This window comes from Oncorhynchus keta, chromosome 14, assembly GCF_023373465.1.
Source record: "Oncorhynchus keta strain PuntledgeMale-10-30-2019 chromosome 14, Oket_V2, whole genome shotgun sequence".
NCBI lineage: Eukaryota > Metazoa > Chordata > Actinopteri > Salmoniformes > Salmonidae > Oncorhynchus > Oncorhynchus keta.
The window spans coordinates 48,040,124-48,057,183 of record NC_068434.1 but is presented as its reverse complement, the minus strand read 5'-3'; the positions used below and the strand labels follow the sequence as shown (position 1 = coordinate 48,057,183).

At 43.9% G+C, this 17,060-nt stretch overlaps 1 protein-coding gene across 3 annotated transcripts in view; it reads left to right on the top strand.

The window, feature by feature from the left end:
- The window catches only part of LOC118393549 (kremen protein 1), a 108,609-nt gene that overhangs the window by 85,735 nt on the left and 5,814 nt on the right, over positions 1–17,060 (top strand). For 2 of the 3 annotated variants that reach the window (XM_035786305.2, XM_035786307.2), the window contains exons 7-8: positions 161–383; positions 11,405–11,629. In XM_035786305.2, the coding sequence (XP_035642198.1) occupies positions 161–383; positions 11,405–11,629 (448 nt within the window). The remainder of the gene's footprint in view (positions 1–160; positions 384–11,404; positions 11,630–17,060) is intronic. The other variant, XM_035786308.2, reaches the window with a different exon arrangement.

Below are 17,060 nucleotides of genomic sequence, written 5' to 3'. Positions count from 1 at the left end.
TGTAATGTGTTATATTGGGGATAGGGTGTAATATAATGCACTACAGTTGGACCCTTTCTGTTTGTTGCCTATTGCCTAAAGCATCTTTGGCTTTCAGAAAGTAGTAAGTATCATGTATTATTAAGTACTATGTGTTTTTTTCTATTTGCATTATTATTAGGTACCTGGAGCCTCCATGATCCTGTTCAACTTCACCTTCTTCGACATTTCGGACCAGACAGACATGGTGGAAATGCTGGATGGCTATACCACCCAGGTGTTAGCACGGTTCGACGGCCGCAACTCGCCCCAGGACCTGGTCAACGTCACTGGAGACTTTGTCATCCTCTACTTCTACTCAGATCACACCAACCAAGCACAGGGCTTCTCTGTCACATACCAAGGTGGGTTTGCAATGGGATATATACAGTATACACACACACACATATACAGAGCGCACCAAGCTAGCTGTCACATACCAAGTTAAGAGACCTGTAGACATGTTGTAGGTAAGGACTTCAGGAGGGGGTCAATTAGTATTGTCCCCAACCCTTGTTGCCAACATCACCCACACATACACTATATATACAGAAGTATGTGGACACCCCTTCAAATTAGTGGATTCAACTATTTCAGCCACACCCGGTGCTGACAGGTGTATAAAATTGAGCACACAGCCATGCAATTTCCATAGACAAACATTGGCAGAAAAATGGCCTTACTGAAGAGCTCAGTGACTTTCAACGTGGGACCGTCATAAGATGCCACCTTTCCAACAAGTCAATTCGTCTAATTTCTTCCCTGCTAGAGCCTCCCCGGTGAACTGTAAGTGCTGTTCTTGTTAAGTGGAAACGTCTAGGAGCAACAACGGCTCAGCAGCGAAGTGGTAGGCCACACAAGCTCACAGAACGGCACCGCCAAGTGCTGAAGTGTGTAAAAAGCATCTGTCTTCGGTTGCAACCCTCAATACTGAGTTCCAAACTGCCTCTGGAAGCAATGTCAGCACAAGAACTGTACATCAGGACCTTCATGAAATGGGTTTCCATGGCCAAGCAGCCACACACAAGCCTAAGATCACTGTATGCAATGCCAAGTGTCGGCTGGAGTGGTGTAAAGCTCGCCGCCATTGAACTTTGGAGCAGTTGAAATGCATTCTCTGGAGTGATAAATCACGCTTCACCATCTGGCAGTTCAACGGACGAATCTCGGTTTGGCGGAGGCCAGGAGAACACTACCTGCCCCAATGCATAGTGCCAACTATAAAGTTTGGTGGAGGAGGAATAAATGTCCTAGGGCTGTTTTACATGGTTCAGGCTAGGCCCCTTAGTTCCAGTGAAGGGAAATTTTAATGCTGCAGCATACAAAGTCATTCTAGACTTTCTGCCAACTTTGTGGCAACAGTTTGAGGCAGGCCCTTTCCTGTTCCAGCATGACAATGCCCCCGTTTACAAAGTGAGGTCCATGCAGAAATGGTTTGTCGAGATTGGTGTGGAAGAACTTGACTGGCTTGCACTGAGCCCTGACCTCAAACCCATTGAACACTTTTGGGATGAATTGGAACGCAGACTGCGAGCCAGGCCTAATCAACCCAACATCGGTGCCCGACCTCACTAAAGCTCTAATAGCTAATTGGAAGCAAGTCCCCGCAGCAATGTTCCAACATCTCGTGGAAAGCCTTCCCAGAAGAGTGGAGGCTGTAATAGCAGCAAAGGGAGGACCGACTCCATATTAATGCCCATGATTTTAGAATGAGATGTTCGATGAGCAGGTGTCCAAATACTTTTGGTTATGTCGTGTAGGTTGTTTTGAGGTTGTCACAACAATTGTACAAAAACCAAGCAAGTTGTTATAGTAGATATGAGAGATACTGTAACAAGCTTTTCCATCGCCCTCAGCTTGGCTTGAATTATTTCAGCCCCATGCAGTGATTTGACTGAACCACAAACTCATCTCTCTCCGGGAGCCATAATTTGCATGAACAGGTGCAAGCTGAAATCCTGCTATCCTGGTTCCATGGCAGGGTTTTGCATAGCAACCAAGCCGGCTGGACACTGTTAAATCGACCAGACGAATGTGTTGTGGCTCTACTTAAAGCACACACACATAAACACAGACACACAGGCACATGCACACACACACACACACACACCCATGCGTGCGCCCAGCCACACCCTGAGGGTAAGAAAGGGAGACAGGCAGGGAAGTGCTGCCCGCGGTGGACCCTTTCTCTTATAATTTGCTAGCCAATGCCTCAAAGCCGCAGGTGATATTGGTGTTGCGTATATTGAAATGTTTTGTTTTTCTAGGAACTCACCGTGAGACACACACTAATTCACAAGGTGCATGTCGTAGCATATTAAACATTGGCAGTGTGGGGGGAAACTTTTCAGGATGGTAAAAATGTTCTGTGTTAACTTGAATGACTAACAAACAGATGCAAAAAACATGTATGTAGAAAATATAAATAACCATCTTTGAATACTAACAATCACCAAAATAAAAACTGCACGGTCAGGTAGAATTTAAAATTCTAAACATTTCATGTCATTGGGCTCCCATTGATTTTGTTATAATGTTTGAGTCACTCAGATAGCATAAGAACATGGCATAGAATTGCAGGAAATTAGTAGAGCTGGGAATTGCCAGGGACCTCACGATACGATATTATCATGATAATTAGGTGCCGATACGACATGTATTGCGATTCTCATTATTCTATATGTATTGTGATTCGATACCGCGATTTTATTGCGATTTGATGATTCAAACATATTGCACACTGCATGTCTGCTGCAAAGAGACAAGAAAGAGCGTGAGAAAATTAGTTTAGATCATTCAGGGAAATAAAAGTGCTGAAAACATTTTTGGCTCACTATTTATGTAAAAAGAAGATGGAGAACTATACGATGACAAGTTTTGGCACAGGTACAACAGGCTAACGCTAGAACATTTACAAATCAATACTTCCAAATCAAATATCAATATAATATTGAACAAAAACTAAATTGCTATATGTAACTGTATAGATTTTTTCCCTTCTTTTTGTTTTTGGTCTTTGTCCTACTCACAAACCTCTGTTGGAAACAGGTCGGGTCGCCATCTCCCTTTCCAGAACAGCCTTGAGGTCAAATGTACACTTCACATTTCCATATCATAAAACTCATGTAATATACAGTGTCAATGTTTACTATGTTTGATGTACAGTAAAAAGAGGACACGGCGTCATACCCTGTGTTGTTCTGAAGGAAAGGAAATCTCCTCTCTTCTATTCAAATTGAATATCAGAGCGATAGCAGAGGAAGAGAGACATTGAGCCTTCTACTCCTGGTACATTCTGGTTACCAAAAAGGGAAGAGATTTGTCCCATTCTGGACCTACAGGTCCTCTACAGTTATCTGAGGAATTTTGCATTTCGTTTGCTCACACCGAACGTGCTGTCTCGTTCTATTCGTCCAGGCGACTGGGTCACATCAGTTGACCCGCGTACTTCCAGATAAGCACCCACACAAGGTTTCTAAGGATTGCCAAGGCAAAGCCTATGAATACCTTGTTCTCCCGTTCGGGCTAGCGCTTCCCGGACATTCACCAAGTGTGTGGAGGCGCTCTCAAGTCCGTCAGAAACGAGGGGCTGAGTGTATCCGCCTATATAGATGATAACCTGCTCTGCTCCCCTTCCCGGGAGCAAGCGGGGCGAGATGTTACCTCCTTGGTAACCCACCTTTCCGGGCTCGGGTTACCAAATCAATCAGATAAAAGCTGTTTTATACTGACACAGAGAATATAGAATCAGTAGAATCAATCGCCTCATTCCAACAGTGCCTATCCCTATTAAACAGGAGGCACTCTGCCATGTTCTGAATACGCCTCCGGTTACTGGAGTTAATGGACTCCACTATCTCAGTGGTCCCACATGGCCTACTGAGGATGAGAAGTTTCAAACGCTGGGTTTTATCCCTACGTCTGTGCACTCGACATCAGAGTGCCTCACATCTTTCTGGAAATGGAGGGGCCCCTCGATCTTCACATTCGGTACCACTCTAAAAGTGGAGGAAGGTGATGACGACAGACGCATCACTCATGGGTTGGGGCGAAGTTTATGAGGGCCAGGCAGTTAACTGAGTGTGGACCACACAACTCTGTCTTGCCCATATCAATTACCTCGAATTTCTGACAGTGTTCCTCTTTAGAAACAATCATTTTAAGGCACATGTTCCTTAAAATGGCCCACAGCCATATGGCATAGCCAGATCAGAGCCTAACATAAGGAAAACTCAGAGTATGCTATTCTGTGCTATTCTGTTCTTCTGAAATAGACTACATGTTCTTCATATCATGTTTCTTTATTGTGATGGTGTAAGCTATGTTACATGGATCTATTAGACTTTTCTTAAATGTAGATGTTCCAAATGCCTGCATCAGTGGCGTGTAAGCGATGTGTGGAAGCCAGGAGATGCTAAAGGTGTTTATGTTAATTCATGGTCAATTACTATGAGACCGGAAGTTATTTGCTTGACAATCACCGGCTGACAAAATGTCATGACGACCACTGCCATAGTTGGTACACCCTTGGCCAAAGGCGCACCGCTCTCTGCGCCTCACATTCCCCACTCTAGCCATAGTGAGACAACGAGGCTCGTCCCTCATCTGGTAGCACCCACATGGCCGGGCAAGCTCTCTTTAACAGAGATTATTCTCTTGCTTTATGACGAGCCCTGGCAACTCCCATTATGCACGGATCTCCTGACCCAGGCAAACTGGCCCTATGGGTCTGGCCCGTGAAAGGTTAAATCTGCACACGACTAGTCTGCCTCTCAGAGCCATTGAGACAATCCAGAGCCCCTTCTACACGCTCACTTTACGGAAATACATGCATCTTTGAGAAGTGGTGTGACCAAAAACAAATAATTCCTTACCAATGTTTTGTGTCAGAGGTTTTATTCTTCATGCAAGGCCTTCTGGACAGCGGGACAGCTTTCTCCACGGTTAAGTTCTACTTAACCGCTTTCTCAGTTTGTCAAATAGTGCCGTTTCAAGAAGGGGTGCGCCACTCACATCTGTATCCAGGCCTGTAGCCCCGCCTTGGGATCGTTCTACTGTGCTTGAGGCTTTAAGATACTGGAGAATGTAGGGATGAAGAATCTCTGTCTCAAGACCTCTTTATTGGTAGCCCTTACTTACTCAAAGCGAGTGAGTGAACAACATTCACTGTCAGTTCACCATTCCTGCCTACTATTTGTCCCGGGTTTTACCAAGGTAACCTTATTGCTTAAACCCCACATTTATGCCAAAAGGTCAGCGACAGTTACAATTGTCTCACCTTGAAGCTTATGGCTTTCCACCTACCGCCTTTCTCTTCTGCAGAGGAAGAGCGTCTCCACCGTTTGTGTCCAGTGCGTGCTATACACATGTATTTGGATAGAACGAGAGCTTTACGCAAGAGCGACCAGCTCTTTGTGTCTTGTACACCCCCCATTCTCTCATCAATGGCTGTCACATTGGATAGTGGATGCTATTATACTAGCTTATAATAGCACAGGTTTACAGCCTCTGGAGGGCCTGAGGGCTCATTCCACCAGAGGTACAGTGTGGCTACCTCTTGGGCTCTGTTCAAAGGCTTCTCCTTGCAGGAGATCTGTATAACGCGGCATGTCGGGCCTCCCCTCATGAGGTTCTACCGACTGGAAGTCACGGCACCTTCTCTGGTGCATACTGTTCTCAGTATCGGGGTCTCTGAGGGGTAGTCTGGAAACTAGTGTTCGGAAGAGCGTGCCTACGTTATGGGAGTTTCATACATCTCATATGTGAGACGTCTGAACAAATCATTGAAAGAGAACTCCGTTATTCGAGTTTTCTGCAAACAGGCACGTTCCCACATGAGTCGACTCACTCATAATATTAGAGAACCGGGGCTATGTAAATAACCTTGAGATGTTTTGTTTGTCACTGGTATCGTATATATTTATATATCACTCATACATCATTCTCCCCATCCCTAACATCATTGTATACACAGAGTGCACCACCTCCTAGGGATCCCAATCTGAACCCAGTCTTATATTACACACTCATCATAATGGAATGGAAGTATTTATGTATAAATAGCAGTTCTCTGTTTAGACCAAACTCTTGTAAACACCCCACTATTGTTTCAGTTCCATTTCCTTAAGGCATCAGCACTCAACACAAGTCTCTCTGAATTAGTTAATATTGTTGACATTAAAACGAAGAGCTTACAGAGCTGGGAGGCACACACACAATCGCAGACGTACACACACACACACAATCACAGACACACACACACACACAGACACAGACACAGACTGTCCTAACCTTTTCTCATTTTGTTCTACTAAAAACAATATTCTCAGGTCAGAGTCTGACCCCCAGACTTGCAGCCAATTCCCTTCTGGTCATGTCTCAATTCTGAATTCCCCTGTTTCAGACTGCACATCAGAAACAGAAGTTGTTGAAATGAATATACAATATTATGAGACATGTTATAAGAAAAGGTCAGATTAGTAAATTGTTTTCCCCCCGCTGAGCTGGGAGGCGAAACGGATGGGGAAAGAGAGAAAGAGAGATTCTCTCTTGAGGTTAAGCTGGATGTCAGTTCATCCATACAGTGCTGAGTGGTACGATGTTAATTTCCTTCTCAGATGAGGATAAACGCTCTCAGATGACGTCTGAGGAATTTCCTGCCGAACCGAGGTTTGAAGCAATGGCAGCACTGCATTCTGTTGTATCAAATGGAGAACATGTGGGAAAATCGCAGTCAAGTTGAGTTATGTCAGACAAAAACCTTTAATCCTAGTAAAGATTTAGGCCACCATTTATGGTAGGGATAAGGGATTATAATAACATGTTTTGATCATTTCATAAATGAACCTTGTTAATTTAGACAAAGTCTTAGCTCAGGGGTTGGCAATAATTTTGGTCCTGGGGCCACACTGAGATTTCAAAATTCAGTGGAGGGTCGCACTTATTTATTTTGATCAAACAGGTAGACCAGCTGATCTGACACTTCTATGGTGTCAAACCGTCTGGATACAAGACGGAGGAAATGGTATAGGAAATCATATTTATTTGTGTCGACCCAATGAAGTAACACCCTATCAGCGAAATGCAAATAAGGAAAAAGGAAGAATAATTACATATGGCAACCAAAATAAAATGATTTGACTCAAAATGTAGCCTATGTCAATTAAAATGATTTAGTTAACACGTTTAATTGTAGACAATTCAGCCAATTATGGCTACATCGAGGCTAGTCTTCTGAGAAAATACATGTATAGAAGACCAACTTTTAATGAATTACCACATTGTAAATTAAAGTGATATGGATTGCAGCAACATGTGTGACATACAATTGAAATATCATTATCAAACCAAGCCCTTTGTATTTGTTTCGTTGGATAACGACTTCCAAATAATAAATTCATCTCCACACCAGATTTCCTTCCAATTCAGATATTGTTTCTTCAATAAAGTACAATATGCCGTAGTCGGCCTAATGGCCTAATTACTGTATTCCTTTACGAAAATATAAAGGTTTACTATTGAGTGTTGTACCCGCAAAACACTGGCAGCTTTATTAAATAGTACCCGCAAAACACCAGTCTCAACATCAACAGTGAAGAGGCGATTCTGGGATGCTGGCCTTCTAGGCAGAGTTCCTCTGTCCAGTGTCTGTTCTTTTGCCCATCTTAATCTTTTATTTTTAATAGCCAGTCTGAGATGTGGATTTTTCTTTGCAACTCTGCCTAGAAGGCCAGCATCCCGGAGTCACCTCTTCACTGTTGACGTTGAGACTGGTGTTTTGCGGGTCCTATTTAATGAAGCTGCCAGTGTTTTGCGGGTACTATCTTCAGTGTTTTGTGGGCACTATTTAATGAAGCTGCCAGTTAGCGTCTGTTTCTGAAACTAGACACTCTAATGTACTTGTCCTCTTGTTCAGTTGTGCACCGGGGCCTCCCACTCCTCTTTCTATTCTGGTTAGAGCCCGTTTGCGCTGTTCTGTGAAGGGAGTAGTACACAGAATTGTATGAGATCTTCAGTTTCTTGGCAATTTCTCGCATGGAATAGCCTTCATTTCTCAGAACAAGAACAGACTGACGAGTTTCACGAGAAAGTTATTTGTTTCTGGCCATTTTGAGCCTGTAATCGAACCCACAAATGCTGATGCTCCAGATACTCAACTAGTCTAAAGAAGGCCCATTTTATTGCTTCTTTAAGCAGAACAAAAGTTTTCAGCTGTGCTAACATAATTGCAAATGATTTTCTAATGATCAATTTGCCTTTTAAAATAATAAACTGGGATTAGCTATCACAACGTGCCATTGGAACACAGGAGTGATGGTTGCTGATTATGGGCATCTGTACGCCTATGTAGATATTTAATAAAAAAATCAGCAACAGTAGTCATTTAACAACGTATTTCTGATCAATTTGCTGTTATTTTAATGGACATAAAATGTGCTTTTCTTTAAAAAATAAGGACATTTCTAAGTGACCCAAAACTTTTGAACGGTATGTTTGTTCGTTTTTTCAGGCGATTAAAATGATTGGTTATATGGCTGCAATCCCAATACCGGGATCGATATGACAGCTACCAGTGAAAATAGAGAGCGCCAAATTCAAACCACAAATCTCATAATTACAATTCCTAAAACATACATGTGTTTTATATAATTTTAAAGGTAATATTGTTGTTAATCCCACCAAAGTGTGCGATTACAAATAGGCTTTTCAGCGAAAGCACTACAAACGATTATGTTAGATCTCCACCAAACCACAATAAGCACAGCCATTTTCCAGCGAAATATAGCATTCACAAAAAGCAGAAATAAAGATAAAATTAATCACTAACCTTGAATTATCTTCATCAGATGACACTCATAGGACTTCATGTCACACAATACATGCATGTTTTGTTTGATAAAGATCATATTTATATTTTTTAAAATCTGAGTTTACATTGGCTTATTAGATTCACTAGTTACAAAAACATCAAGTGATTTTGCATAGCCACATCGTTTCAACATAAATACTCATCATAAATAGATGATAATACAAGTTATACACATGGACTTATAGGTATACCTCTCCTTAATGCAACCGCTGTGTCAAATTTATTTTAAAGTTTAAGGAAAAAGCAACACATGCAATAATCTGAGACGGCGCTCAGAACAGAAGCCAAATTAGCCGCCATGTTGGAGTCAACAGAAACCAAAAAATACATGATAAATGTTTCCTTACCTTTGATGAACTTCATTAGAATGCAGTCCTAGGAATCCCAGGTCAACAATAAATGCTTGATTTGTTCGAAAATGTCCGTTATTTATGTCCAATTAGCTACTTTGGTTAGTGCGTTTGGTAAACAATTCCAAAGTCACAAAGCGCGTCCACTATAACGTGATGAAATGTCCAAAAGTTCCATAACAGTCAGTATAAACATGTCAAACAATGTACTGAATCAATCTTTAGAATGTTGTTTACATATATCTTGAATAACGTTCCAACCGGAGAATTAGAATGATGGTCCTTCTGTAGCTCAGTTGGTAGAGCATGGCGCTTGTAACGCCAGGGTAGTGGGTTCGATCCCCGGGACCACCCATACGTAGAATGTATGCACACATGACTGTAAGTCGCTTTGGATAAAAGCGTCTGCTAAATGGCATATATTATTATTATTATTATGACCGGTGGAACGCAGGTCCTTCCCCTGTGAACGCGCATAGTGAATGCATGGTCAACTCGTGGCAGTGGTGACTATTTCCTGTGTCATTCGACCCCCCCTTCACATTAGAGTCATCAGACAAAGTTCTATTGACTGTTGACATCTAGAAGTGAAAACTCATCCATATCTCGCTATAATTTCAATGAGAGGTTTGAAAATCTTCCAACCCCAGAAAAAAAAACAGGAAGTGGAATTTCTCAGGTTTTTGCCTGCTATATGCGTTCTGTTATACTCACAGACATAATTCAAACAGTTTTAGAAACTTCAGAGTGTTTTCTATCCAATACTAATAATAATATGCATATATTAGTAACTGAGACTGAGAAGCTGGCCGTTTACAATGGGCACCTTTTCATCCAAGCTACTCAATACTGCCCCTGTGTAACAGTACTCTTCTGGCGTTGTGTACATCAGTCATCGACACGGAACTCCAATATGTAGCACCAATCATGTAGCTTTATTCTGATAAGAACGACACAAAATTGCACGTCATGCAATGCCCGTCTCACCATCCAACTCTGCACTCACGCACTGTACAAAATATATGAACCCCCCACCAGACACAGTAAGTTGCTAGCTAATACTGGCGGGAATTCTCTACAACAAAATGCACAACAAATATTCTCCAAAAACCGCTGCATCTTATGTGTGATGTTTGAATAACATTTCGAACTATTTGATATAAATTGTACATTTAAATCATCACTTGGGAGCATAAAATCACTTTTGACGTACGGTGCTTTGCAACCAACAACTTACCGCTGGTTTGGTGCTTGTTCACTGGGACGATTCTAACTGGAACATCCCCCCTCGTAAGCAAGCTACGCAAACCAGCCAATAAGATGCCATGTTGAGTAGGTGAAGGCAAGACAAACTCAAACCAAAAACCCATTGGCTTAACAATAAAGTGGCAAGGGGAATCACCAATATAACCCTGTTACACCTGCAGCCATAAAAAGTTAAAAACACAATGATATATTATTTGTGCAACTTTAAATAACTTCATTATTATTATTAGAATACAATATAATTTGATTCATAACACAATGCAAGCACGATTTAGTTTCAAATGTCAAATGGAATATTTCCTTTTGCCTTCTTGATTAGAAATGACCATATTCGATTCAGACAAGTAAAATCATTAATGGATAACATTAATTGGAAACATGGTGTGGGAAAAGGTATTCCTACACCATAGATTTGCATAGCATTGACATAGTAGATTTGCTGTGGTAAACGAGGGCATTAAATACTTTATTTTAGTTCTGCGGAATGATTGTCAAATAGATAAATCGTCCTTAGTCAAGTAGTATTGCCCGATCAAATTGTTCCGATGATAATACCCAGTAGAGGGCTTTTTTGTGCTAATTTTGGTTGCAATGAGGACTAAAGGATAAACCCGACATCCACGTTGAGGAACAGTAAATCGGTGGCCAATGCTGCTTGCAATTGAGATCAGCTGCGTTGGTGAAGTTATAATAATATAATAATATATGCCATTTAGCAGACGCTTTTATCCAAAGCGACTTACAGTCATGTGTGCATACATTCTACGTATGGGTGGTCCCGGGAATCGAACCCACTACCCTGGCGTTACAAGCGCCATGCGATCATCTGCCAATAATCTACAGGCCAATCTTCGTTGCAATGGGCCCATGGAAACATTTGATTTGTTGTTGTTTGTTTCAGCGCTGAGAGGCCTGGACACCAGACCTATGGATGAGGATGAGAAGGAAGATGAGGACATTAGTACAGTGAAGCCTCTGCTTAACGGCGTAACGGAGAAGTCTAACGGGAGCGATAACGGACGTTCCTCTCAAATCCTCTATGTGATAACGTCCAGTCCCGGTAAACCAGACCACAACATGCCAGGTCAGTGGGCCGGACCCAACGGGACCAACGGACACACCTCTAGTATGTAGATACCAATATTTGTTGTTTTCTATCTATCACTTACCAGCATCATATCTTTCTACTTCTCTGGGTTTGTAATGGAGCTTTCTACTATGTCTCACCTCTATTGATACCGACGTTGCAACGTCCTACCTCTCCGTCTCTCAGTTACTACTTGTTTCTTTTTTTGTACCTTTGGTACTGTTTTTTTACTGTTCTGGGGTTTCTCTTATGTGTAACCAACATTTTACCTTTCTGGGGTTTCTCTGATGTGTAACCAACATTTTACCTTTCTGGGGTTTCTCTCATGTGTAACCAACATTTTATCTTTCTGGGGTTTCTCTCATGTGTAACCAACATTGTACTTTTCTGGGGTTTCTCTCATGTGTAACCAACAGCGTACCTGTCTGCCTCTGTGGTCTCACACCGGTTTTGATTGGTCAAAAACTGTATGTTTTACAAAAAAGGTGTGAGACCTTTTTTGTTACATGAATATATAGTGAACAAAAATATAAATGCAACATGCAACAACTTCTAAGATTTTACTGAGTTACAGTTTATATTAGGATATCAGTCAAACTCAACAACCCGGTCGCATTCCGCTTCGCTCCACAGGTAGTATCACATTTTCATTTCATTTCATTACAGCACAACGGTTTGATTTGTTTGAGCGTAGCTAGCTACATAGCTAGCTACATAGCCGTCTGTGTATCAAAGATAATTGTGTAGTCTAGAGCGATTTTCTAGGTTAGCTAGCCAGCTATTGTTGTTCTTTTAACAGCGTAACGTAATCAACACTGCTAGCTAGCCAGCTAGCCCCCGAATAGCAGCACTGTAGAAACTATTACACAACGACTTGATTAGTGTAGTGTCAACAAACGCAGCCACTGCCAGCTAGTCTACAAAGTCAACAACGCAGCCACTGCCAGCTAGCCTACTTCAGCAGTACTGTATCATTTTAATCATTTTAGTCAATAAGATTCTTGCTACGTAAGCTTAACTTTCTGAACATTCGAGACGTGTAGTCCACTTGTCATTCAATCTCCTTGCATTAGCGTAGCCTCTTCTGTAGCCTGTCAACTATGTGTCTGTCTATCCCTGTTATCTCCTCTCTGCACAGACCATACAAACGCTCCACACCGCGTGGCCGCGGCCACCTAATCTGGTGGTCCCAGCGCGCACGACCCACGTGGAGTTCCAGGTCTCCGGTAGCCTCTGGAACTGCTGATCTGCGGCCAACAAGGCAGAGTTCATCTCAGCCTATGCCTCCCTCCAGTCCCTCGACTTCTTGGCACTGACGGAAACATGGATCACCACAGATAACACTGCTACTCCTACTGCTCTCTCTTCGTCCGCCCACGTGTTCTCGCACACCCGAGAGCTTCTGGTCAGCGGGGTGGTGGCACCGGGATCCTCATCTCTCCCAAGTGGTCATTCTCTCTTTCTCCCCTGACCCATCTGTCTATCGCCTCCTTTGAATTTCATGCTGTCACAGTTACCAGCCCTTTCAAGCTTAACATCCTTATCATTTATCGCCCTCCAGGTCCCCTCGGATAGTTCATCAATGAGCTTGATGTCTTGATAAGCTCCTTTCCTGAGGACGGCTCACCTCTCACAGTTCTGGGCGACTTTAACCTCCCCATGTCTACCTTTGACTCATTCCTCTCTGTCTCCTTCTTTCCACTCCTTTCCTCTTTTGACCTCACCCTCTCACCTTCCCCCTACTCACAAGGCAGGCAATACGCTCGACCTCATCTTTACTAGATGCTGTTCTTCCACTAACCTCATTGCAACTCCCCTCCAAGTCTCCGACCACTACCTTGTATCCTTTTCCCTCTCGCTCTCATCCAACACTTCACTGCCCCTACTCGGATGGTATCGCGCCGTCCCAACCTTCGCTCTCTCTCCCCCCGCTCTCTCTCCTCTTCCATCCTATCATCTCTTCCCTCTGCTCAAACCTTCTCCAACCTATCTCCTGATTCTGCCTCCTCAACCCTCCTCTCCTCCCTTTCTGCATCCTTTGACTCTCTATGTCCCCTATCTTCCAGGCCGGCTCGGTCCTCCCCTCCCGCTCCGTGGCTCGACGACTCATTGCGAGCTCACAGAACAGGGCTCCGGGCAGTTAGCGGAAATGGAGAAAAACTCGCCTCCCTGCGGACCTGGCATCCTTTGCTCCCTCCTCTCTACATTTTCCTCCTCTGTCTCTGCTGCTAAAGCCACTTTCTACCACTCTAAATTCCAAGCATCTGCCTCTAACCCTAGGAAGCTCTTTGCCACCTTCTCCTCCCTCCTGAATCCTCCTCCCCTCCCCCCCCGCCTCCCTCTCTGCAGATGACTTCGTCAACCATTTTGAAAAGAAGGTCGACGACATCCGATCCTCGTTTGCTAAGTCAAACGACACCGCTGGTTCTGCTCACACTGCCCTACCCGGTGCTCTGACCTCTTTCTCCCCTCTCTCTCCAGATGAAATCTTGCGTCTTGTGACGGCCGGCCGCCCAACAACCTGCCCGCTCGACCCTATCCCCTCCTCTCTTCTCCAGACTATTTCCGGAGACCTTCTCCCTTACCTCACCTCGCTCATCAACTCATCCCTGACCGCTGGCTACGTCCCTTCCGTCTTCAAGAGAGCGAGAGTTGCACCCCTTCTGAAAAAACCTACACTCGATCCCTCCGATGTCAACAACTACAGACCAGTATCCCTTCTTTCTTTTCTCTCCAAAACTCTTGAACGTGCCGTCCTTGGCCAGCTCTCCCGCTATCTCTCTCAGAATGACCTTCTTGATCCAAATCAGTCAGGTTTCAAGACTAGTCATTCAACTGAGACTACTCTTCTCTGTATCACGGAGGCGCTCCCGCACTGCTAAAGCTAACTCTCTCTCCTCTGCTCTCATCCTTCTAGACCTATCGGCTGCCTTCGATACTGTGAACCATCAGATCCTCCTCTCCACCCTCTCCGAGTTGGGCACCTCCGGCGCGGCCCACGCTTGGATTGCGTCCTACCTGACAGGTCGCTCCTACCAGGTGGCGTGGCGAGAATCTGTCTCCTCACCACGCGCTCTCACCACTGGTGTCCCCCAGGGCTCTGTTCTAGGCCCTCTCCTATTCTGCTATACACCAAGTCACTTGGCTCTGTCATAACCTCACATGGTCTCTCCTATCATTGCTATGCAGACGACACACAATTAATCTTCTCCTTTCCTCCTTCTTGACCAGGTGGTGAATCGCATCTCTGCATGTCTGGCAGACATATCAGTGTGGATGACGGATCACCACCTCAAGCTGAACCTCGGCAAGATGGAGCTGCTCTTCCTCCCGGGGAAGGACTGCCCGTTCCATGATCTCGCCATCACGGTTGACAACTCCATTGTGTCCTCCTCCCAAAGCGCTAAGAACCTTGGCGTGATCCTGGACAACACCCTGTCGTTCTCAACTAACATCAAGGCGGTGGCCCGTTCCTGTAGGTTCATGCTCTACAACCAGGCCTAATCCAGGCACTTGTCATCTCCCGTCTGGATTACTGCAACTCGCTGTTGGCTGGGCTCCCTGCCTGTGCCATTAAACCCCTACAACTCATCCAGAACGCCGCAGCCCGTCTGGTGTTCAACCTTCCCAAGTTCTCTCAAGTCACCCCGCTCCTCCGCTCTCTCCACTGGCTTCCAGTTGAAGCTCGCATCCGCTACAAGACCATGGTGCTTGCCTACGGAGCTGTGAGGGAACGGCACCTCAGTACCTCCAGGCTCTGATCAGGCCCTACACCCAAACAAAGGGCACTGCGTTCATCCACCTCTGGCCTGCTCGCCTCCCTACCACTGAGGAAGTACAGTTCCCGCTCAGCCCAGTCAAAACTGTTCGCTGCTCTGGCTCCCCAATGGTGGAACACACTCCCTCACGAGCCAGGACAGCGGAGTCAATCACCACCTTCCGGAGACACCTGAAACCCCACCTCTTTAAGGAATACCTAGGATAGGATAAAGTAATCCTTCTCACCCCCCTTAAAAGATTTAGATGCACTATTTAGTGGCTGTTCACTGGATGTCATAAGGTGAATGCACCAATTTGTAAGTCGCTCTGGATAAGAGCGTCTGCTAAATGACTTAAATGTAAATGTAAAATACATTCATTAGGCCATAATCTATGGATTTCACATGACTGGGCAAGGGTGCAGCCATTGGTGGGCCTAGGAGGACATAGGCCCACCCATTTGGGAGCCAGGACCACTCACTGGAGAGCCAGGCCCACAAAATAGCTTAATTACAGACAGAAATACTCCTCAGCACCCTCTCAGATGATACTGCAGGTTAAGAAGCCAGATGTGGAGGTCCTGGGCTGACGTGGTCTGCGGTTGTGAGGCCGGTTGGACGTACTGCCAAATTCTCTAAAACGACTTTGGAGGTGGCCTATGGTAGACAAATGAACATTAAAAACAGCTTTGTTTGACATTCCTGCAGTCGGCATGCCAATTGCACGCTCCCTCAAAACTTGAGATATCTGTGGTATTGTGTTGTGTGACAAAACTTTACATTTTAGAGTGGCCTTTTATTGTCCCCAGCACAAGGTGCACCTGTGTAATGATCATGCCTTTTAATCAGATTCTTGATATGCCACACCTATCAGGTGAATGTATTATCTTGGCAAGGAGAAATGCTCACTAACATGGAGGTAAACAAATTTGTTTAAGCTTTGTGTGCATATGGAACATTTCCGGGATCTTTTATTTTCAGCTCATGAGACATGGGACCAACACTTTAAATGTTGCGTGCATATTTTTGTTCAGTATATATTAAAATAAAAAGCATGAGCTGGCGCACACCCAGAGAAAATGATTTAGTGTAGAGGTGCTGACTAACGGTGAATAAACTGTCAGCTATGAAAACAAAGAGAGTCGCACACTCCACATGTATAACCTCCCAGTCATTTATTGGGCATTAAGGTTGAACCAAAAGATTACATGTAAACAAAAACATTTAATGAAATTGGAAATATTTTAATATATAGGTGATTGATTAAATGAAACAACAAGATTGATTAAATGAAACAATTTATGTTGATAATATAATAATGCTAATGTTAAGAAAAGAATAATATATTCAATATGCTGTGTGCTGTCTTTCAACAGTTTCACTCAATTAATTCTGATCAAGATAGCAATTACGAAACACCCCTCACTATTGACATTGGTTGCACTAGTTGTCTACATAACCTGGTTCAAGCATTGATGACATTACCCTGAAGAAGGCACAGTGATGCCGAAACATTGGTATTTTGTCCCCCGGTAAATTACTGGGAGGTTATACTTTGACCTTATAGCTTGCTGTTAAGTAACAGATGTGCACCAATAACGTACGTACTAATATTTTACCATCTGAATCGGTTGTGACAAAGGCCTTTAGGCGAACGTGTGCCTGTAGATCAAGCCTTACACTGAGTGTACTCTTTCCCGACATAGACTGAC